General features: G+C 61.4%; 2 protein-coding genes across 6 annotated transcripts in view; one reads left to right on the top strand and one right to left on the bottom strand.

The window, feature by feature from the left end:
* The window catches only part of MED24 (mediator complex subunit 24), a 31,805-nt gene extending 24,373 nt beyond the window's left edge, over positions 1 to 7,432 (bottom strand). Inside the window, exon 1 of the mRNA XM_045570800.1 lies at positions 7,299 to 7,432. The gene's annotated coding sequence lies outside the window, so the exon portion shown is untranslated. The remainder of the gene's footprint in view (positions 1 to 7,298) is intronic.
* The window catches only part of THRA (thyroid hormone receptor alpha), a 25,144-nt gene continuing 13,985 nt past the window's right edge, over positions 6,925 to 18,083 (top strand). Inside the window, exons 1-2 of one of the 5 annotated variants that reach the window (XM_045570801.1) lie at positions 6,925 to 7,106; positions 17,457 to 17,805. In XM_045570801.1, coding sequence (XP_045426757.1) covers positions 17,753 to 17,805 — 53 coding nt within the window. In that variant the 5' untranslated portion in view covers positions 6,925 to 7,106; positions 17,457 to 17,752. The remainder of the gene's footprint in view (positions 7,107 to 17,456; positions 17,806 to 18,083) is intronic. The other 4 variants (XM_036407848.2, XM_036407846.2, XM_036407847.2 and 1 more) reach the window with 4 other exon arrangements.

The following is an 18,083-nucleotide window of genomic DNA, read 5'->3' as shown; positions in this document are numbered from 1 at the left end:
GGGGGAGCAGCACTCAGGCTAAAACGTGTGGGCCTTAAAACAAGAAAGAACAGGATCCTGGGAATCTGGAGCGTAGTCTAAACAGGGAGACAAGGACTCCTGTTCTGCAGGGGAGAATGCAGCTGGAGGAGGGCCAGATCACATCCCTCTAAGGTCATTGCTGCTTATGGCCTTCCTTTCCTACTTCTTTGTTTTTTTGTTTGTTTTTTTTCTTTATAAGAATATCATCTTTTTATTTTTTAAATATATTTTTATTGATTTCAGAGAGGAAGGGAGAAGGGAGAAATAGAAACATCAATGATGAGAGAGAATCATTGATGGGCTGCCTCCTGCGCGCCCCACACTGAGAATCGAGCCCATACCCTAGGCATGTGCCCTTGACAAGAATCAAATCTGGGGCCCTTCAGTCCGCAGGCTGATGCTCTATCTGCTGAGCCAAACTGGCTAGGGATCCTTCTGGCCTTTCTACCTCCCGACGCACCCACACACACACCCTCCATTCTGCTTCCTTCTATGCCTGCCCAAGTGACATCATTGGGGAACAACTGCCAAATATGCGTAGCCAAAGCTTCCAAAGCAGGGAGGAGGGAGAACCCAGACTCCTCACACTTGACCTCCAGACTCCCCCGCGGCCATACATACACGCTTGAGATGGCCTCAAACCCTGTTTGTCTTTGCTCTCTCACTTACCTGGAACCCCTCCCAGGCCCTCACGCTACCTGTGCCTGCTGCCTTCCTCTTGTTCCTTTCCCGTTACTACAGCCAAGGAACTCCTCCTGGAGCCAGGCCTGGCTCCCGCAGCTCCTGTCCCCTCCCTCATAGCCAAACGGCCCCTCTGGGAAAGAAGCTGTCAGCTTTGTGACTGCTCCTGATTGGACTAGTGGGTGCTGGATCCGGTCCACCTGGAAGTGGGGAGTGTTTGGGCCTGAGGATAGTAATGTTCTAAGCTCCAACCACCTCCCTCTGGCGGGCAGCCTGGCAGATCCGGGTGGAGGGAGTGGGGTGCTCCTTCCCACTTCACAATCGCGAGGTCGCCTTTGCAGTCCGGCCGGCTGCCTTCCCTGACCCCCCAGCTCTCAGCAGCAGCCCTTTCTCTGGACATGGCAGGGTTCCCCAAGGACTGGACTCCCACGGGAACCTAAGGACTCCTTTAGTTCTGGGCAAGGGCGCTCTTCAGCTTCTCTACTTTGTCCTGTCTGCTAGTCTGTGAATATCAGAAATAGCCTTCCCATACATCACTTCTCCCCCCCACATCACCGCAGCTTCCGAGGACCCACACGCTCTCTTGCCTTCTGACTATAAGGACAGGACTCCATGCTAACCCTCCAACATGTGAAAGAAGAGATGCTGACATCGCCTTTGAGCGTACAAGGAAAGCCTCCCCCCACGCAGTCCTTCTCAAAAACTCTTCTTGCTCCACTTTCGTCTGCTGTGTCTCTTCTCCCTCAGCACTGCTGGGGCCTGAGCGCCCACCTCTGCTCTCTTAGCCCAAAGCCCCAGCCTCCTCCTCAGGTTGGCTGGGCTGGCCGGGGAAGGGGGGGGCAGGAGAGAAGAGGGGCAGGTGGCAGCCAGCCAGGCAGAGTGGCAGGTATCCCTGGAGCAGGGGCAGAAATGAGCCAGGCCAGGACGAGGGCTTGGAGTGAGGTGAGTGGTTGTGAGGAACAGGGTTTTGGGTACCCAATGGGACAGACATTTCTTATCGAGGTTAAAAAGAAGTAGAAGGAAAATGGGTGAGAGTCTAGGCCCAGGAACACTGAAATACTCAGTGAGGATATAAGGCACAGAGGGAAACTGAATCATTCCCCTCCCCTAATGGAATATTTCCTTTTGGAAGCTTGCTTGGGTCCCCCCACTGTGGAGAGTGCAGTGGCATCTGGTGGGTGGGGAAAGAGAGGGAGCCGTTCCCACATACTCACACACAGCTGGCTCCAAACCCGTTTCCTGTGCTCACCAGTCCCCCATCAAACTGCCTGCTTTTTATCTATCAGGGGAGGGGAGGACAGAGGGGTTTATATGGTGGGCCCACCTCAGGACAGCTTCTGGATCCCCACACACTTCTGCATCTTCCCATTGACCTCACCAGAGGTCCAGAGAGAGACCAACCAGAACAGTAAAAGGCAGAATTTGAACCATCCTCTGAGCGGTTTCCTCTCTCACACCCCGAAGAAGGCCTTCCCTCTGGGCACTCTGTAAGTGCCACTCGATACTCTTGGCCTCCACACCAGCCTTTAACTGAAAGGGGAGGGCTGCTCTATGGTAAGACCCAAACTCTATGGTAAAGGAGACCGCCCCCTCCCCCTCCCTCCTCTTCTCTTTCCTCCTGGCAAAGGCAGGGTGAGGGGGTTCTGTATGGGAGTGAAGCCAGGAGCTGGGAACAGGGGATCGAATACCTGCTACATATTACATGCTTAAAAAAAAAAAGAAAGAAAAGAAAGAAAGTGTTGTCTTGGCTGGTGTGGGTGGCTCAGTTGGTTGACGCATTATCCCCTGCACCAAAAGGTGGTGAGTTTGATTCCCAGTCAGGGCACATACCCAGGTCACGGGTTCAATCATTGGTCGGGGTGAGTATGGGAGGCAATCAACCTATGTTTCTCATATATCTCTCTCTCCATCTAGCTATCTCTATATCTTTTCTTCCTCTCTCTCTCATCTCTGCTGCATGGTCTCCAACTCCCATAAACGGTCCCTCTGCCTTTCCTCTATTTCCATCGTTTCTTGGTGGAAAGAGCCCTAAGGGGAAAGAAATACCTGGGTTTTAGGTTCTTTTAGCTGGTGGTTTTCGCAGAATTCTCCCAAAATTGGGCTGTGTCTGCAGAGTCAGGGGTCTCTGCTGGACACCTCACCGCTTGCTGCCCTCGCCCAGAGCCCAGGAGGTCATGATTGGGGGGGGGGGGGGGACGGACAGGGGAGCTGCCGAGGCCCGAGACACGGAGCTCCTCCCTGTTCCCCAAAACGGCCCGAGGCTCCTCTGAGCTGGGCTGGAGGGTGCTCTGTGGGGTCTTGGCTTCAAGGCTTCCAGGGGAAGCTCTTCAGAAAGATATCTGGATCCCTGGTTTCTAGGGGTGGCACCCTCAAGAAATCTTGGGGTGCTTCCTAGCAACCGTCTGAGAGGGCGGGAAGAAAGAAAGAAAAGGGGGAGGGGCCTGGTAGAGCTGCTGCCACAGGAGCCCAGAGAACAGGCTGTTCCTGCCGCCTCCATGGCAACCAACATCTAAGAGCAAAGGGACCGCCAGGCATGTCCCTTTGGAGGGTCTCTATCCTTCCTCACCCAGGCCCCACCCTCCTTCTCTCCCCTCTAGACTCGGTCCTGAAGTGGAAGTGGGGGAGGGAAGACACAGGCAGGTGGGGGTTTCCATGGCAAAGAGAAAGCAGGAGCTGGGGATGAGCCAGCTGTGAGAAGGGCTGGAAGAGTTGGGGGTGGGCAGGGTGAGTGGGGTGGACCACACAGAGGCAGGGGCTCCGAGCCCACACCCCGGCTGGGTCCTGGCATCTGCTCCGGAGGCAGCGTGCCCTTCACTCTGCCCTTGCCCAGGTCTGTCAGCAGCCCACGGTGGGAGCCAAGGGAAAGGAGAAGATGGGAATGGTGAACTCTTCTTTTTAAAAATTTCTTTATTGCCGAAACCGGTGTGGCTCAATGGATAGAGCGTCGGCTTGGGGACTGAGGGGTCCCGGGTTCGATTCCGATCAAGGGCATGTACCTTGGTTGCGGGCATATCCCCAGTGGGGGGGGGGGGTGCAAGAGGCAGCTGATCGATGACTCTCTCTCATCGATGTTTCTAACTCTCTGTCTCCCTCCCTCTCTGTACAAAATCAATAAAATATATTTTAAAAAATAAAAAATAATTAAAAAATATTTCTTTATTGATTAAGATGTTACATATGTGTCCTTATTCCCCCATAACTCCCCATCCCCCCACTCATGCCCTCGCCCTCACCCCCACCCCCACCCCTGGTGTCTGTGTCCACGGCTTAGGCTTATATGCATGCATACAAGGCCTTTGGTTGATCTCTCCCCAAAATGGTGAACTCTTGTCTTTGAGTTCAAGGGGGCCCCCTCTGCCCCTGAGAGGGGGGGGGGGGGGTCAGGAAGCACCTTTTTCTTTTCTTCTTTAAATCTTTATTGTGGAGAGTATTACAGATGGCCCTCTTTTCCCCCTCCCATGTCTCCCCTCTACCCGGTTCTTACCCTGCCCTAGACAGCTCTTCACTACCCTACTGATCCATCCACACATGGGTCTTTGGTTAATCTCCTCCCACCCCCAACCACTTCCCTCTGAGATTTCTCTGTCTGTGCCATGTTTCCATGCCTCTGATTCTATTTCATCCACCAGTTCAATTTGTTCATTAGATTTCTTGTTCATTTGACTTTTAGATTCAATTGTTGGTGGATATATATTTATTGCCATTTTATTGTTCATGTTTTTAACTTTTTTTTTCCTTCTTCACTTCATTCTTGATGGCTCTGGGTCTAGAATTTCTGAGAGTCTATCTCGCTCAATATCTTTAAGGCCTGTTGTCATAGAGAGTGGTGAGGGAAGCCAGAATGGAGGGGAGACAAAACCACAGCTTTTTTTTTTTTTTTCTTTCAGAGAGGAAGGGAGAGAGAGAGTTAGAAACATCGATGAGAGAGAAACATCTATCAGGTGCCTCTTGCATACTTCCCCCGGGGGATGTGCCCGCAACCAAGGTACATGCCCTTGACTGGAATCGAACCTGGGACCCTTCAGTCCTTGGGCCGAGGCTCTATCCACTGAGCCAAACCAGTTAGGGCCAGAGCCATTTTCTTTTATCTTTCCCCTCTTGATTCTGTCATCCCCCCATCCCCTCATCCAAATCTCTGCTGGACCTCTCCACGGCCTCCTGGTTCTGCCTGGTCGATGAGAGCATAAATGTAGCTCATTCCATAACTCTACCCTATACTTTGGGACTCTCTCCCAACTCCTTGGGCAGCCCTATCCCAAATACTTATTTCCAAACAGGGTAGAGCGTGCACCCTGCACCCTGCACACCACAGCCTTGCTCCGAAGGGTTTCAGCCAAACCTGATGATGGAGGAGGAGGCCTAGAGGCCCAGCAGCCACCCTCCGTGCACCTCGCTGTCTGCTCTGCATGCACACTGCTCTGACTGGACAGCGCAGCCTCCTGCTCCACCCTGCAGCTGTTGCATGCCCACTGTGCGCCCAGGCCAAGCCCACAGGTTCACTTACTGCATGCTGCTGCAGCCTCGGCCCCCCACTGCAGCTGCCACTACCGCACACTGCAGGCTGCTCCCCCCTCCCCCCCTGCAGACCCTCATCACCACCTCCCCACTCTGCAACCCGTGGGATGCATCCCGGGGCGCCCTTCTCATGCCTCACGACTCCAGGGTGGTCCCAAGAGAGGCCCCTTTCTCTCTCCCAGGCTTTGCAAACCCCGCTGTCCCCTGTCAGCGGAGGGGCTGCACCAGAGGGAAGATGCAGGCGGCTGAGACTAAGATGAGCCAGGGCAGCCCGACACAGATAGGCTGTCGGCCAGAACCCCACACTTAGTGATTTTTTTTTCAGCCTACACCGAGTGATTAGTGGAGCAGACCTCCGCAGCACGCACACACCCCTCCGAGAGCAGACCTGGGAGGCAGGGCCCCGCCCTGAGAGCCGTGGGAAGGCTGTGGCCCCCGCTGGTAAACGCGGCTAATGACAGCAGGGGAACCGGCGGGGCCAGGGGGGGTGCCCGGGTAATTAGAGCTCTGCCGGGCGCTGGGAGATCCCGAGATGAAAGGGGCTCCGGCGTCACCGGGCTGGTTTCATGTCCAGGAACGCAGGTGTGTGTGTGTGTGTGTGTGTGTGTGTGTGTGTGTGTGTGTGTGCATGGGTGGCGGGGCTCCCTGGCGGAGCCCTCTCCTGCGGGGAAGAGAATCCATGTCCATGCAGCCTGCCCCCCTCCTCCTCAGGCTGGCCCCTGTACCATCTGGATTTTGGTGTGGGCACAGGCGGGAGGAACGGCCACCTCTGTGCAGCTGAGGGGGCAGGGGCTAGGGCAAGTCCTGCCCCCCCTCCCCAGCTCAGGTACGGGGCAGGGGGCTGAGGAAGTGGCTGGTGACAGTGAGCAGAAAGCCTGCACTGGAAGAGGGCGGCATGGGAAGGGGAGGCGATGGGTCTTAGAAATGAGAGGGGAAGCCAATAAACCTCCAGGAGGATTACAAACGGGATGATGGAAGCCAAATGGACCTCAGGGTTCACCTGCGCAACGCTCGCCTTTTCGGGTGGAGGAAGCTCTCTCTCTCTCTCTCTCTCTCTCTCTCTCTCTCTCTCTCTCTCTCTCCTCTCTCTCTCTCTCTCTCTCTCTCTCTCTCTCTCTCTCTCTCTCTCTCTCTCTCTCTCTCTCTCTCTCTCTCTCTCTCTCTCTCTCTCTCTCTCTCTCTCTCTCTCTCTCTCTCTCTCTCTCTCTCACACACACACACACACACACACACACACCCCCCCCCCCCCACCCCCCGCTGGCTGAGAGCGGGGTGATTGCTCAAGGTCACACCGAGTTCCGGGCCGGGGACCCGAACTCAGCAGCAAACCCTAACCGCCCCGGGGTTGGCATCTCATCGCTCTCCCTTCCTGGAAGGGGCAGGCAGGCTCGTCCATACCGCCTGCCTTCCCCGTCCGCACCGTGCACCCCCGGACCCTCCCTTCTTCCCGCGGGCACAGGCTGGTCTTTGAAAGGACATCTTCCCGGACTGTGTCCCCTCGCACCCCTGGCGCGGCGGCGTGGGGCCGGGAGGCCCGCGGGGCGGGGCGGGACGGGGGCGGCGGGCCGGGCCGGGCGCGGCGGGCGGCGGGGGGCGCGGGCGGCGGGCGGCGGGCGGCGGGCGGCCTGCAGGGAGCAGCCGCGAGCCGGGCCCGGAGCGAGCGGAGCCCCAGCCGGCGCGGGGCGGGGCGGGGAGGAGCCAGCGCGGCCGCCGCCTCTGCCGGAGGAGCCGGGGCCGCCACTCTCGCCCCCCGCCCCCCCGCGCTCACTCGCTCACACCCGGGCGCAGAGGCGGGCGGCCCGGGCCCCACCGGCCCCCGATGGACGCCCCCCGCACGGGGCGCTGAGACCCCGCGCCGCTGCCCAGCCCGGCCCGCGCGCCACGCCGAGGTAAGGGGGAGGGAGGGAGCGAGGGGGCATTAATATGCAAATCCCTCGCGATTGATTATGCAAAGCCGCGGGGCTCGGTGGCCAGCTCCCCGGCGATCTGGGGGGGCGCCCGGGGAGGGGCCCCGCCGCCGGCCTCAGCCTGCCCCCGGCGCCCCGGGGACCCTGTCACAGCCCCGGGAGCTTGCAACGGACGCCCTTGGGGAGGGAGGTGCTGCGGGGAGGTCGGTGGGCCCCGGGGTTTGCCAGCGGAGATGGCGTCCGGGCCTCCCCCTCGAGGGCCCGCCTGGCCTCGGTCCGGCCCCGTCTGCTGCGCATTCCCGGGCCCTGCCCCGCCGCCGGCCGCCCGCCCAGCGCCCCCGCCCGCCCGCCGCCCGCCGCCCGCGGTTTGTTTACGGTGCGCCCGCCGGAGCCTGCCCCCCCGCGGCCCCCACCCCGGCCTCCGAGGCCGAGTGGCCTTTCCAAAGCTGCCTCCGTCGCGGAGGCCAGTCATCGTGGGGTGGGCTGGTGAGCTTGCAGGGCCCCCGGGAGAGGGAAGTCGTCCTCCTCCCCCCACCCCAACTTCACCCGCCTCCCCAATGGAGCGTGGCTCTCTCCGGTGCAACAGTCCTGATTGCAAAACACACACACACACACACACACACACACACACACACACAAACGTGGCTGGGGGTGGGGGAGTGTGTATTGGAGGGTCCCGAGATGATCAGGGGAATTGCAAGCCCGCGTTGTTGGAGAAAAGAGGGAGGAACGGACCTGTGTTGTGCGTGCCCCCCCCCTTTTTTTTTATCCCCTCCCCTTGCAACGTGTCTCCTCTGGTGCCCCTTCTCTGCCTGGGGCCTCCCTTGTCCGGCGTGAGAGAAAGGCCTGTGGCTGGCGGGCAGCGGAGGGAGCCACCATTTCCCGGGTGGAGGTCCCTGCAGGGACAGCCGGTGGGGTGGGAACCCACCTCGCCATGATGGCTCTGGCCCTGCGAGGGGGGAAGGAATGAACAGGGCTGCTGTCCAAGACGAGGTGGGAGCACATGTGACATGCAGACGCTGAGATATGCCCGCACAGACAGCCACATGCACGCCCAGGGACACCCAGGCAGACTCAAGGACAGGAGCCGCTGGACACACCCACTGGGGAGAAGGGAAAAGGCAGGCTGCACCGCACCGGGAGCTCGGAGGGTGGGACACACCCACGGGAGACCACGCACAGGGTCACCCGGAGAGGCTGTCACCCACAGGGGCAAGGAGGCGTCTCCGTCACCCACATAAAAAAAAAAGTCTCTGTGGCACGCATGCAGGAACACGGGGCCATTGCACGCAACCACACGTTACAAAAGACCCTGTCACTCACGGGCACACCCGTGCTCGCGTGAGCCCAGTCACACAGGCGTTATCGCCTGCCGTGGCAGCCGCTGTCACTCAGTCAAAGCAAACGTGGTTACACATCAACACATGTATACACAGTGTAGCAACAAGTATTTTCTTGGACTCCTGCTGTGGCTCTCTGAGGTTCTGTCTGCGACAAAGCCCCTGCTCCCGAGAAAAGGAAATGTGTTTTTGCGGGAAGGGGCTTCTCTGCAGAATGGTGCGAGGCATGCCCCGGTGATAGCGTCCTAGGTCTCTGTCGCCCGCCATCCCACGGCAGGCGCTAGATAATGAGCGTGAGACCTGGCAGAACTGCACCGGGCACTGGGGATCCCCCCCCAGCCTACCGCAGGAAGTGCTCTGTAAATACTCGTTAATTGATTGACTGTGGGAACTCCAGTCACAGGTGCACTCCTGTGCACACAAGTCCCGGGGACTCAGGTGCAGAAGGCATTCCCCGAGGCCCAGGTCCACACCAATGGTCGTGCCTACACAACCCCAGCAGCAAAGACCCTGGGACTGTGCAGGGCAGGCTGTCCCCAGATGCACACATAGTCATGGACTCTTTCCTTTAAGCTTCCTCCCATTTTCTTCCTCAAGGTTTAGCTTTAAAAATATATATATATATATTTTTTTATTTTTATTTTTTATCTTATATTTTATTTTATATTTTATTATTTTATTTTTTTTATTTTTATTTTTTTTGAGGGGCAGAGAAACTAGAGCAAAGAGGGTAGGGACGGGGGGCTCCAGAGAGCAGTCATGGGCCTGGAGCAGTGTCCAGGGACTTCCAGCAGCGGGGGTTGTCCTGGCTGCTGGGGGAAGGAGCTTCTAGATCCTCCTCCCCACCCCAAAAGCAAATGGTGGGGGGACCCAGCTGCCCCCGCCGGGATCTTTTGTCTGCGCCTTTCCCGGGGCAGCTCGCTCTCCCCCAGCCACGTTCCTGCCTCTCGGCCGAGTCTGGCCCCCTTTTCCACCTCTGCCCTCCTGTCCAAACTTGGAAGCCTTCCTCGGGCTGGATGCTGGTGAGTGTCTGGGTGAGTGATGTGTATTTTTGACTTGGAATTTCTCTCCAACGCCATCTCTCCGTGGCTCTGTCTCGCTGTGTCTGATTCCCTCTGCCTGTGTGTCTGCCAGACTGTAACTCTCACCCTGTCACTACTCCCGTCTACCCCTGCTCTTGTCTGTTTTTTTTTTGCCACAACCTCCTTTCTCAGAGCTGGGAACTGGCATGGATGGTCTTCATAGTTTTCCGGTTGTTAATACTCGAACCCCGCCCCTCAGTCCCTGCCTGCCCTGCCTCTGGGGTCATGGAGAGGTTGGGGGGGGCGGTGTTCATGGGGCTCCGCCGCTGCTCAGGACATCCTGCACTTCCTCAATGCTGCAGCTGCAGGCCAGCAAGCTTTGGAGGCGGGAACAGGGAATATGCCCACACAGACAGAACAGGGGGTAGGGAAGGGGGTTACCTACTGCCCGTGCTGACCTCCCAGGCTGCCAGGCTCAGCCAGGGCACACCAGATCGGTGGGGGCCCCGGGGATGCACGCCAAGCAGGCTGGCTCCAGCCAGGCCAGTGAGGAGCCCCTCACCTCACTCACCCACTGGAAGAGACTCGCCCCCATGGGCAGTGGCAAGAGTTGGCAGGACCTCCAGTGGCCTTTCTCCACACCCCTGGCAGCTGAGGCCCACCTCAGAGATGCCCAACAGCTGTGCCCCCGTTGCCCAGCCTCAGAGCGTGTTTCTGAGGGCACAGCTGCCCAGGCTGTGTGCAGGGCTGAGGGAGGCGCAGGCTCCAGCCCAGGGCTGCAGAATGGGCAACTTTTCCAGAGGGTGCATCTGAACGGGGGTCACCAGGCACGTCTGCTTCTCTCCCCTCTAGCTTTGGCCTGTTCGGGTGAGGCAGCACTGGTAGTGATCCCACCGTAGAGAAGCCATGGGTTGCCACAGAAGGGACAACGGAGGCTGGGTCACAGGGACCAAGGTAGCATTCCTCCAGCAGCTGAAACATATGCTAGAATGGTTAAGAGCACAGACTTGTTGGGAGCTGGGAGGCCTGGGTTTGAATCCCAGCTATGCCACTTGCTGGTTGCATAACCTTGGGCAAGTGATTCAACCCACCCCTGGCATGAGCTGTAACTGGGAGATGATATACCTGCTTCACTCAGCTTTTTGAGGAGCAGAGGGTTTAGAATATAGGAAAATGCTCTGCAAAGTGCCTGGTGCACCTCAAGCACTGTGTGTGTTAGCTGTTACAGTGGGGCGGCCCTGGGGCCGGGGGTCCCCTGGATTTCTTGGAGAAGCTCCCAGACATCACAGGAGCGGGAATGAGAGAGGGTGGGGTCCGGGGGCATCGTGGGTCCCTCATCTCCAGACCCCTCAGTCTTTGTGTCACCACCATTCTCTCCTCTGCAAGCTTCTGCAGCCTCGAGCTTCTCTGAACCTCGCCTTACAGCTGTGGGCCCCGGGCTGGAGTTCTTATAGCTGCTGCTTAAAAGGAGCCCTTGGCATCTCAGCCTGGGCCACTCCTCCCCAGTCAGGGGCACATGCATGAATGTTTGGGCACCACTGCATCTCTGTTGGGGCAAGTCTGAACCCTGGGAATGGAGGGGGGGACCAGGAGGGAGAATAACAAGGAGAGCAGGCTCCTCGCCTTCAGTAACCCTCCTTCCTTATAGAGGATAGCCCCCTTTCTCTCTCCTGGGGACCCAGCGACCCAGATACCTACCATTGGCTGAGCAACCAGGACCCAGCCTTGCTGACAGACCCCAGGTTCCCACCCCTGCATGGACGGGGCATTTGTGTGGATGGCAGCGGCGCTGAGAAGGATCAGCGCGGTAGGCATGGTGCCTTGAGGCCCATGGTGCCTTGAGGCCCTGTCCTGGGTTGCCTTTTCCCTCTGGGAAGCCGGCGATAAGACTCCTCTCTCCTCCAAATTCCTTTTATTCAGCTCTTCCCTTCCAAGGTGCAGCAAGACTGTGTGGGGGGGGGATGCCCCCTGGTGGGCCATGGGGGCGGGGGGGGGGGGGAGCATCTCAACTCTAGCTCTCCTGGCTGCAGAGGTGCTTGGGGGGCTGTTTGGATGCGGGTAGGGGAGGCGAGCGGGACCACAGCAGAGAGAGAACTGGCTGGGACTTGGCAGCTGGGCGTCTGCCATCCACCAGTCGCCGAATTGGGGCTGGGTTTTCGTCACCTGGAGACCAGGATGCCTCCCGCACGCTGAGGGAGGGTGACAGTGCACCGTGGGTGACACCTGCGCGCCCTGCCCGGTGCCTCCCGGCGGGTGAGTGACACCTGTGGACGCCCCTGTCCGCCCAGGACCCGGCCCGCTCCGGGTGGGGATGTCCAGGCCGCTGGAACCCCAGGCAGTTCTCGGCGGCTCATGGAGGCCTCTGGGCGGTGTGTGGCGGAGGGCTTACGGTTGGGCCTACGGCACAGCCCTCCTTGGCAGGCCCAGGCAGGGCTGCCAAAGAGGAACTGACTTTTGTTTACCTTGTGTGAGGTGGTCCGGAGGGAGGGGTCAGACGGTGTCTGGGCAGACCAGGGTAGCAAAATGGAGCTCACTGGTGCCCAGAAAATGCTGCCATTGCTCCCGCGCCTTGGGGTGGGTGGGGGGTAGCATTCGATCCGTGGACCCCGGACTGCAGTTCAGGATGAGGGGGGAGGGCACAGCCACACCCTCCAGCAGCGGCCAACTGCAGCATGGCCGGGCCGAGCCCCCCCCACACCCCTCTTCCTCCTCCTCTTCCTCCTGCGAGGAAGAGAGGAGCTGGGCTCCGGAGCCTCAGCTGCCTGTTTCATTTTCTCTTCCCCCCCCCCCCCCGCGTGGGCGGGGAAAGGGAAACGGGCCGAGATTTCGGTGGCTGGTGGCGTTTCTGTGCACATCCGTGAGTGGGTGTGTTGTGCGCGCGCCCATGTGTGCGTGTTTTGTGCATGTGTGGGGCGGGGAGGGCTCCGAATAGCTGGGGAACGGCTCTGCGCATGCGGGGCGAGTGTGTGTCTGCACGTGTCCGTGTGTGTGCCTGAGCCCCAACTGCATGCACAGCCTGCGTGCCGGGCGGGACACACACACACACACATGCACACATGCACACGCACACACTTTTTAATCTCTCTCCCCATTTCTTCCCTCCCTCACCCTCTCGCCCTCCCCTCTCCTCTGTCCCCTCTCCCTCTCCCTCTCCCCCCTCCTCTATCCCCTCTCTCCCTCCCTCCCTCCCTCTTCCTCTCTCTCCCTCCCTTTCCCTTCCTCCCTCTTTCCCCTCCCTCGGTCTCTCCCTCCCGCCCGCCCTCGGAGGGGCCAGCTTCCACCTCCCTGGGGGGCCTGGGAGAAGAACATCCCTGCCTTTCCCTTCCACCATTTCCTTCCCTCCCGGGCGGGCAGCGGGCGGGCGCCCCGGGGCTGGGTGGCAATTCCCTTCCCAGCCTCTTCCTCTCTCCGTGGAAGAGGGGAGCGGGGAAGGGAGGACCCCGAGCCTGTGCCCGCGGTGCCAGGGAGTGCCTTGGCCCCGTGACACTCATGCCTCCAGCCTTCAGCTGCCCCAGCGCCCAGCTCCAATTACCCCTGGCCTGGCCGCGGGGGGGAGGTGCCCTGCCCAGCTGGGGGTGCTCCTAGCTCTGCTTTCTGGGTGACTTGCATTTCCCACATCCGTTCCCAAGGGGAACTGGGTCAGGGGACACAAAGTTCCAGGGATCGGCAGGCCAGGGCTGGGCCTGGGGGTGGGGCTGACCTCTAGACCTGGGCACCCACCTTGCTGCCTGGCTGGAGCCGGTGGGCGAGGGGAGGAGGGTGGAGCGGCAGGTGGGTGAGGCCCTGCTGGGGGGAGCGGTCTTTGATGTGAATACTGGGCATCTGGCCCAGCCAGGGCTGCTGTTTATGTCCTTCTGTCTCTGACCCGCAGGGGGGAGCTTCCTGTCCCATTCTTTAGGGGGACAGGATTCTTTGTTGGCCCGGTCCCCTCCACCCCCGGTTCCCATTCTCTGGCCTCCGGGGTCCCACAGTGGCTGGGAGATCGGACTTCAGGGCCACTGCCTTTAGGCTCCAGAACCCCATCTCATGGGTGCCCAGTGGGGCCCACCTAGCTGTGCTGCCTCCTGGGCTCCCCTCCCTCCCTCCCTCCTTCCCTCCCTCCCTCCCTCCCTCCCTCCGGCCCTCTCTCCCGCTTGCCAAGCCGGTGCCTGTGTCTCTGCACTCCTCTGCCATCTCACACCTGCCAAGCAGTACCTTCCTCCCGCCTTCCCTCCTCTCCCTGGCACAGGGATAGCAGGGCGCTGGGTGGGGCCGCCTGCTCGGTGCATACCTGAGAGCAGAACAGGGGGACCTGGGGAAGGAAAACGAGGCCCCGCCCCAGGGGCATCTACCCCTCCTGGGGGGGCAGTTGTGTTGCTGCCGCAGCCTCCCCCTTCGCCGGACCCCCCCCCCCGGACTGCAGGTGCCCGTGGCCGCCCACGGAGCCCACGCAGGCAGGGGCGGCGGTGTCTGCACACGGATGCCTGTGTGTGCCTGTGCATGCCTGTGTGTATGTTTGGGTTTGGTAGCCACCTGGGCCCCTAGCATCACCCCGCTTGCTGCAGTGGATGCTGTGGGGTCAGCCCATCCACGCCAGATCGTTGGGGGGGGAGTAGTGTGTCCCCCCAACCCTAGCAGCAGGCAGAGGGGAAGGGGAGCGGGAGGTGCGAACCTGCCCACGGCACTATTAATAGCCCACATGCCAGGCCACCAAGAACCAGCTGTCGCCGTGGAAACCATTTCCACTCCCCCTCCCCCAGCCCCCGTGGGGTGGGGCTTAGGCAGGGCATGCATCAACGCCCCCCCCCCATCTTTCTTTGTTACCTTTCTTCCTTTGTCTCCCCCTCCACTTGTCTCCCCTCCCCCTCTCTGTCCTCCTCTCTACCTCGCCCCTCTCCCCCCTCCCTCCCTCCCCATCCCCCACCCCCTCTCACCACCGCCTTTCTTCCTTCCCCTGCACTTGCTACGCGTCCCCCTCTGCCCCGTCCCTGCTCCGCTCGCTCTTTGTTCCTGCGTCCCCTCGTCCCCTCGTCCTTCGCCCCCTCGCCCCCATCATCGCTGTCACCCCAGCCTTCCTCCTCCTCCTCCCCTCCCCTGGGCCCCTCCCTGTGAGTGTGCCTCCCCCTCTGTGGCTGGCAGGGAGGAGGGCTCGGCTTCCTCCAGGGCATTCGGGACAAAGTTTAGGGGCCCCCGGCAGGTGGGGCCAGCTCCCAGGGCAGACACGGGGCAGTCCTGTGCACGGAGGCCGCTGGGGGAGGCCTGGGCCCGCAGTCTGGGAGCGGAGCCTGGCATGGCGCCTGCGGACGCCGCCCCGGGCGCTGGGTCCCCCCCTGGCAGAGGCACTTAGCCTTAATGAAACGCTTCCCCCTCCGTGGGCACCGTGCCCACACCGCACCGGCAGGCAGTGCTTATCTGACGGGGGGGGGGGCTGGCCAGGCCGGCCGGCAGGTGGGCCTTGCTGTCCGGCTGTCCAGCCAGGACTCAGACCCCCACCGCTCCACCCCCTCCGCCTCCTGGGACCGAGCCCGGGTGCCAGGGAGGAGCTGGGGGGATGAGGCAGGACTCCAGGTTAGAAAAAGAAAAAGGGAAAAAGAAAACAGGACTTCAGGAGGAAGGGAGCAGGGCTGCCCCCCAGGGCGGGTACCCCTGCCCCATCCCCCTTCCCCCCTGACCCTTCTCTGCCCACAGCTAGCTCAGGCTCGCGTGGCACGGGCCTGGCATGAGCCTCTCTGAATGCTGGGCCCTTGACTCGCGGTGTCACCCCAGAGACCCAGGTGTGTCCCTGGAGGCATGACAAGGAACCCCCAGATCCTCGCTAGAGGCCAAGGTGCCTGCAGCCGTGAGGACAGTGTCTTTCCCCGCTGCCAGGGGTGCAGTGGGCACCCGGGCACTGGGGCACCCTTGGGCGCAGCACGGAGCTGAGGCCCGGAGGGCGGTTCCCTCCCGCTGCGGGCAGTGCGAGCCCTTGGCAGTGCCCAGACACATGTGGAGCGGAGGCTGGGCCGGGGAGGGGGAAGGGAAAACAAACATGGAGGCTTAGGCTGGCACTGCCCCAGGTGTGCCCTGTAGCAACTGGCAGCGGCAGGGGTGAGGGAGGAGGGGTCCCCCAGAGCCTCGGCCCGCCCGGGGCATGTGGCTGCCGGCGCGGCCGGTGTTCCCCGCCAGGCCTGGCCCGCGGCTGCGCACACCCACCCGCACACACCGGGCCCTCTTCTCCGCCTGCCCCCGGGGCCTGCTCCCCGGGGCTGCCCCCCTCTCCGCAGGCCCACTCCTGCGCCCGCCTCCTCCCCTCCCCAGGGGCACGCGGGCCTCCTGCTGGCGAGTGGATTTTTCCAGCCTCTGTAAACAAGTGGTGGCAGGGTGCCAGGTGGGCAGGAGACAGGCGGGGGCAGCACTGCAGCCAGGGTGTGCCAAGCACCGAGGCACAGCCCGGGGGGGAGATGGGGAGACACCCGGAGAGAGAGAGAGACATTCAGATGCAGACAGACAGACCCAAGGAAGCCTTGTTGGACACAGACAGACGTGGAAACGGGCGGCAGAAAATAGCCCCCTATTGTCCAGCCCCACCCCACCCCTGCCCCGGCCCCTCACCCTCCCTGCCCAGGCCGAGAGCAGCAGGCCCCAGCGCCCAGGCCCTGGGCATCCCCACCCACTCCTGCCGCTCCCCCCACCTCCACCCCTCAGGGCTGGCTACGCCATTATAAATTTATAACAGGAATTTCTCCACAAGCCAAGAAAAACTTGACCTACTTTCTTGAAGGCTCTCTGGGCTCAGGCTCCCCGCTCCCAACCCCACCCCCCCACCCGTCCCCCGTCTCCTGTCCAGCCCCCAGTGCCCAGTCCCGGTCGGGGAGTCGGGGAGGGGGGGAGATCCGAGGCAGAGGGGCCACCCTTCCGTCCTCCTGCCACGCTCCCCACACCGAGGGCTCACCTGGGGGCAGGGGCCCTGCCCCCCGCCCTGCCCAGTGGGCTGGCTTATCTCTGCTCCCCTCCTCCTCTGGCTCCTTATCAGCCAGGGTGGGGCGGAGGGCCCGGGGCGAGGTCTGTGCCGGAGGGAGGTTGGTTGTGTGCTGGGAGCTGCACCCTTTGTCCCCCTCGAGCATGCCCACGCCTGCCCGTGTGCGCAGACCCGGGCCTCGGGTCGGGAGCCTGCGGTCAGAGGCGCCGTGGAGGGGACGGTGGGCCCGGACTGGCCCGGCCCCGGCCCCCGGGGATGGGGACAAGACGGGCATCGAAGCCAGGCGTCGAGGTGTTAACCCGGAGCCACCTGCTCACCAGCTCGGTGACTTCTGAGACTCAGTTTCCTCGTCTGTGACGTTGACGCGTGTTCGTTTCCTGTCCTTTCCCCTTGCCATCCCCGAGGGGGGCGGCTCAGCTACGGGGGTGTCTGGGCCTCAGTCTGGGCAGTGTGATTTGGCAGCTCCTCTGGGCAGCTCTGGGGTTCTTGGGGGGCCGGGTTGGAGTCACAAGTTGGCCAGCAGCAGGGGAGGTCAGCGCCCCCCACCACAGCCTTCAGTGTCTCTCTCCATTCCCGCCCCCCTTCCCACACCCCATCCTTCCTTCCCTCGTCCCCCCCCGCGCCCCGGCTGAACACCGCTCATCCCTTGCCCCCTCACGCCCTGTAGTATGGTGAATTTTATGAAAACTTGGCTAGATGCGTGGTAACAAGAGCATTTACTAGACATTGTTAGGGGCCAGATACTTGATTGAATGCGAGGACTGAGACATGGTACATGGATGACCTCATTCTTTCCCTCCAACCCTTTCCGTGTCTGGGGCTTAGGACATGGATCTCCAGTTTTGCCGGCTAAAACTGGTCCGTCGGAGGGGTTCTCCTGCTTCTGTCTCCCTTCCCCCCCCCCCCCCGCGTGCCTGCCCTCCATGCCCACCGCCATCTTGTTGTGAGCTCAAAGAGCCCCAACATGATGCCACCAAAAGCCTGCTTTCCACCGCGGTGCCACCTCATCCCTGCCTCTCTCCTCTCTCTGCAGGGACCTCGCCAGGACAGGACTCCGAAGCTACTCCCCCAGCCCAGGACTCCCCGACGGACCCAGCTCCCCTCCCCCCCAACACTACCACCTGCCACTCCCTGGCCTGTCTCACCGCCCACCCCCCTGGGGCGCAGGGCATGGTGTGAGAGGCCACGTGCTGAGGCGCGCACCATGGGTGCTGTGCCCTAGGCCTGGGTGGCAGGGGGTGGGCAGTCTGTGGGTGTGCCGGGGGGGGGCCGTTGTGCCCACCCAGTCTCTTGGCGTGCTGGAGGGCATCCTGGATGGAATTAAAGTGAATGGAACAGAAGCCAAGCAAGGTGGAGTGTGGGTCCGACCCAGAGGAGAACAGGTAATGGGTCTGGCAGCTAGGTCTCGCCAACTCTTAGCCGGCAGGCACGGTCACCTGGTTGGGCAAAAGCGAGCTGAGCTTGGGCCTTGGGGGAATGGACGCGAGGCCAGCAAGCCTGCCGCTGCCTACCTTTGCCCAGGAGGTGAGGTCATGTCCACGTGTGATGGGAATTGGGCACCTGGAGGAGAGATGCCCATTTGGGCGTGGGGAAGTGACGAGGAGCAGGCACATGGCCACTCCCTGGGCAGTGCTGGGCAGGCTCCCATGCTCACCCACCC

This window comes from Pipistrellus kuhlii, unplaced genomic scaffold (genome assembly GCF_014108245.1).
Source record: "Pipistrellus kuhlii isolate mPipKuh1 unplaced genomic scaffold, mPipKuh1.p scaffold_m20_p_37, whole genome shotgun sequence".
Lineage (NCBI taxonomy): Eukaryota > Metazoa > Chordata > Mammalia > Chiroptera > Vespertilionidae > Pipistrellus > Pipistrellus kuhlii.
This window is presented reverse-complemented; position numbering and strand designations above follow the sequence as displayed.